Genomic DNA, 4190 nt, shown 5'->3' on the forward strand with positions numbered 1-4190 from the left:
GTCTTTCGAATGGATCAGGACTAACTTTGGAGAATGCCCGGAAGAGGCCGACGAGGACACTCGGAGGACGTACGCCCGCGTGTACTTATGGTACATGATTTCGAGGACTCTCTTTCCTGACAGTGGGGGGAAGCTGGCCCATTGGTGTTGGCTGAAGGCGCTTACGGTGTTGGATAACCGGTGGAGTTGGGGAACAGCGGCACTTGCCTACCTCTACCGGCAGGTGATGATTTGCTCTATGTACTATTTTCCTATGTCTAACAGCGGCACTTGTACTATTTTGACAAAGTACTAACCAAATGTCTTATGTGCGCAGTTGGACGAAGCTTGTCGCAGGTCTGGGAGCGGCGGTATTGGTGGATGCATGCTCCTACTTTCCGTATGGAGCTGGGACCGCCTATCAGTTGGGTGGCCTAGGACACTCACCGAGAGGCCATGGCCTCATCACCCTCACTTTCCTGATCGGGAGCCCACTTGGGCATACCTTTGGGACAATGTCTCGGAGATGACGAGCGATCCAATGGTCATGTACAGGCAGTACACTGCGGAGTTGGACACTCTTACCGCTGAGCAGGTAACCGATCACTGCGGAGTTGCAATCCTAGTTTTGATTGATTCTACTGGCATGTTCTAAATATTTGTATGCTGCAGGTGGAATGGGAGCCATATGGTAGCTACTACCGTATTGGCGCGGGGATGGCTGACCTCAACCACAAGTGCACGGAGGAGGCGCGGTTCTGGCGTATGCGCTGCCCACTCATATGCATGTGGCTTGTTGAACACCACCAGCCGCAAAGAGTGATGAGACAGTTTGGGCTGTATCAGGAGTGCCCACCACTGTGGCAAGACACGGACAAGGCGCTTCATAGGTAAACTTGTGGAATCATGCGATGGAAGATTCTTGATAGAAGAGGTACAAACTAACTTGTTGATTCTTGCAGGCTTGATAGACAGCGGCAGAGGAAGATCACAAATTGGCCAGTCCATCATAGCGGCCACATCGCAGCGTTCCAACACTGTTTGGAAGCAGCACGGAATGCTGGCCCTGAGCAGATTGTGCCTCACGACTTCACCGCTTTCAACAACTACCTCGAGTGGTTCCATGAGAACACGCGTATCGAGTTAGTTAAGCACGCGTATCCTGAGGAGATCTTGGACGACCCCATCCAGTTCGATGAGGTTGGGCAAAGCCAGCACGACACCTTTGCTCGCAGAGGGAGATCGACTTCTATTGCTTCCGAGCTGAACTTCGTGGTAACGGATTCTCTCACTAACTAGTACATCATCTAGATTGCCATGTGCTCGCTTCAATTGTGTATGCTATGTTTGTCACAGCGGGAGGAGATCCAAAAAACAGCTGAGGAGTGCGAGGTTATGTGGGAGCAGAGCGGGAGAGATGAAAAGCCTGTCGGACCGTTGCGGTATTTCATTAAGGTATGATCACCAACTGTGAATGTACGGTACTATGATGTGGTGGCTTTGTAACCATTAACGGCATGACGCAGAACACTGCACGAAAGATGCGGCGGTTAGCCATCTTGCTAGGTTGCCGGGAAGGCGAAATCGCTACATCTTCCTCTTCAGAAGAGCGGGAGGTATGGACTATTTTGTTGCTGTCAAACATGTTCTTACTAATTTCAACTTTTGTAATCTCATGTGTTCATGTTTGTGAAGATTCCTGAGGACGACCTAATTCTGAGTCAAGGCATACTTCCAAAGCATACCTCCAAGCAAGCCCCACGGTCAGTTTACCAGTTCAAGCCAAGGGGCAAGGCTCCAAACCGGTACACTCCGGAAGATTATGTCAACCGAGGAAAGAAGGTTGTCACTGAGGAGGATGACGGGCCGCCGCGGAGATCAGCTTTATCGAGGATGATGAACGACGAGCCGTTCTCTTCAGATGAGGAGGAGGAGGAGCAGGAGGAGGAGCAGGAGCAGCAGGAGCAGCAGCAACAACAGCCACGGCAGCGGACGAAGAGGATGGCCGTCCGGAAGCAGCCCGCGAGGACGGCACGTCGAGGACGTTACTAGGATGTGCTACGTGTTGTTGTAAACTCTATATTCATAAGTATCGATTTGTGAACCCTATGTCATTTCGAACCATGGTCTGTAATGCTACTTGTTGTTTGAATCTACGTGCTACAATGTGACCTATGAAGTGTTATATGTGTATGTCATGAAATTGCTACTTGTTGTGTCCAATGTTGTACTCGTAACTGTTGGAGTTTGGTAGGATTTTTCATGTTTTTAACACAAATCAATGTGTGGCGCCCTTCCCACTGGCGCCACAAATGCTAGTGTGGCGCCCGTGGCATCGGCGCCACACATGCCAACTTATATGAACTATTGGGTCGAAAACATCCAGGGGCTCCGGACGATAAGTCCTTAGCCGTTTTCGCGAGCCTCTATGTGTGGCGCCCGTGGCATCGGCGCCACACATCGAGCCTCGCAAAACGGCTAAGTCCCAGAGGATTTGTCTCACAGTATGTTTTGGGCAATTCCAAGTGCATGTGTGGCGCCGTTGCTGCCACGTCGGATGGGCACACCAGCTCAGCGGCGAGGGGGCCACGTCGGCTGGGACAGTGGCGCCGGCAGGAGGGGAGCCACATGGGCATGTGTGGCGCCCGTGGGAGGGGCGCCACACAAAAGGGTTAGATTGGTGAAATAGTTTCGCCGGAGGGTTAGTCTGTGCTTTTCTTTCACTTTTGGGTTATTTTTTTGTAAATCGCCCGGAGGGAGCATCCACAAGCAGAAACGACGGCTTTCTGCTAAAGACGTGATGTTGCTTGGAAAGATAGAGACTTTTCTGGTAAAAGAGTAAAGGTGACTGAATGAGATGTCCTGGTTTGTTAGTCACGACAAGGGAAAAAGGTTACTGAATGAGTGAACGAGTCAAATGGCTTGTGGTGCATGATATGCAACAGTTTGTTTTGGCCCGCTCTGCATTGTCTTTCTTTCAGATTCTAGTTTGTGAAGGCATGGTGACATGACATGCTAGTTCGTTCGATTTCAGCGGAAAACATACTTAGCATGTGTCATGTCATGTAGATTCTTGTTTCTGAAAATGGGCATATGCACGGTGTCTTGACAATGCCTCTACTAATTAGAAGATATTAGATGTAGCAATGTGGACCTAAAAATATAAATGGTATATACTTAAACACATAAGAAGGAAGAATCACAATGAAAAACTTTAAAAACGTGTATGTGTAGTGAAGATATTTTTTCGGTAAAAATATATATTAATATGGTAAAGATACCAATTACATCCAGACTCTGCAACAACGAAATGTTCTGAAGACATTATAGATGCACACAACCCTACAACAACAAAAAAGAAGAAGAAGAAAATAAAAAATTCCGCTACGATGATCAAAACCTTTGTAGTTGCAACACAAACTACCGCCAAGATAGCACCCAGAGTCCGCTCTCTTAAAACAATGCCTTCAACAAGAACATTGACAGGCATAACCAGTTAAGGTCAGCCCTTCAATTTTCACCCTCAAAGATAAGACTATATACTCCCTTGTGATGCCGCCCCCGCTTGCCGATGTCACTACTCCAAGTCAAGAAACACCAAAGCAAAGTGCTCTTCGCCATCATGACTCAGCCTATCATTACTAGACCTCAGATCTCAGCCACCATAAAATTCTCCACTGTCTTCTCCATGAAAATGAAAAATTGACATGTCTCATGACGGCAAAAAATATATAGCGAAGCTTCGTGTCATTCCCTCCTGAAGTTGGACGGTCAGAAATATGGGTCCACTGAATCCCATATGATCTAGCAATATATTGGCATCCGGCGACCAATAGAGATCGTCGGCGGAGCCTTACGAAACTCGCCACCGGCTAGATCAATGAGGGTCAGCACCAAGCAGAACACCATCTTGGCACGAGAAGAACCCAAAGACCGCCACCTTTATTACGTAGGTCGGTAGGCACCCACGTCGCTGCCCGCCGGCTCCTAACAATATACCAGAGATCTCAGCGGGAACCGCCACCATCACCTTCACCACACGGAGATGAGGGGTTGAGCCGTACCGAGTCCCTTGGATCAGGAATCATGGAGCCCTTACGGCCACAATGATCGATCTCCAAGGTCGTCGAAGAAGTCCGATGCCGCCACCCAGCATCCATCTCCGTCGGAAGAGCCGCACCGTACAGGGCCACCGCGAAGGTATAGCCAGA

General features: G+C 49.1%; 1 protein-coding gene across 1 annotated transcript; it reads left to right on the forward strand.

The window, feature by feature from the left end:
* The first annotated feature begins 442 nt into the window (after nt 1-442).
* On the forward strand, nt 443-1236 carry LOC139830931 (serine/threonine-protein phosphatase 7 long form homolog). The gene is made up of 2 exons (XM_071819677.1): nt 443-574; nt 652-1236. The coding sequence occupies exons 1-2, from the start codon at nt 506-508 to the stop codon at nt 871-873; spliced, it is 291 nt and encodes a 96-aa protein (XP_071675778.1). The 5' UTR covers nt 443-505; the 3' UTR covers nt 874-1236.
* Nucleotides 1237-4190: the final 2954 nt, after the last annotated feature.

This window comes from Lolium perenne, chromosome 4 (assembly GCF_019359855.2).
Source record: "Lolium perenne isolate Kyuss_39 chromosome 4, Kyuss_2.0, whole genome shotgun sequence".
Classification (NCBI taxonomy): domain Eukaryota; kingdom Viridiplantae; phylum Streptophyta; class Magnoliopsida; order Poales; family Poaceae; genus Lolium; species Lolium perenne.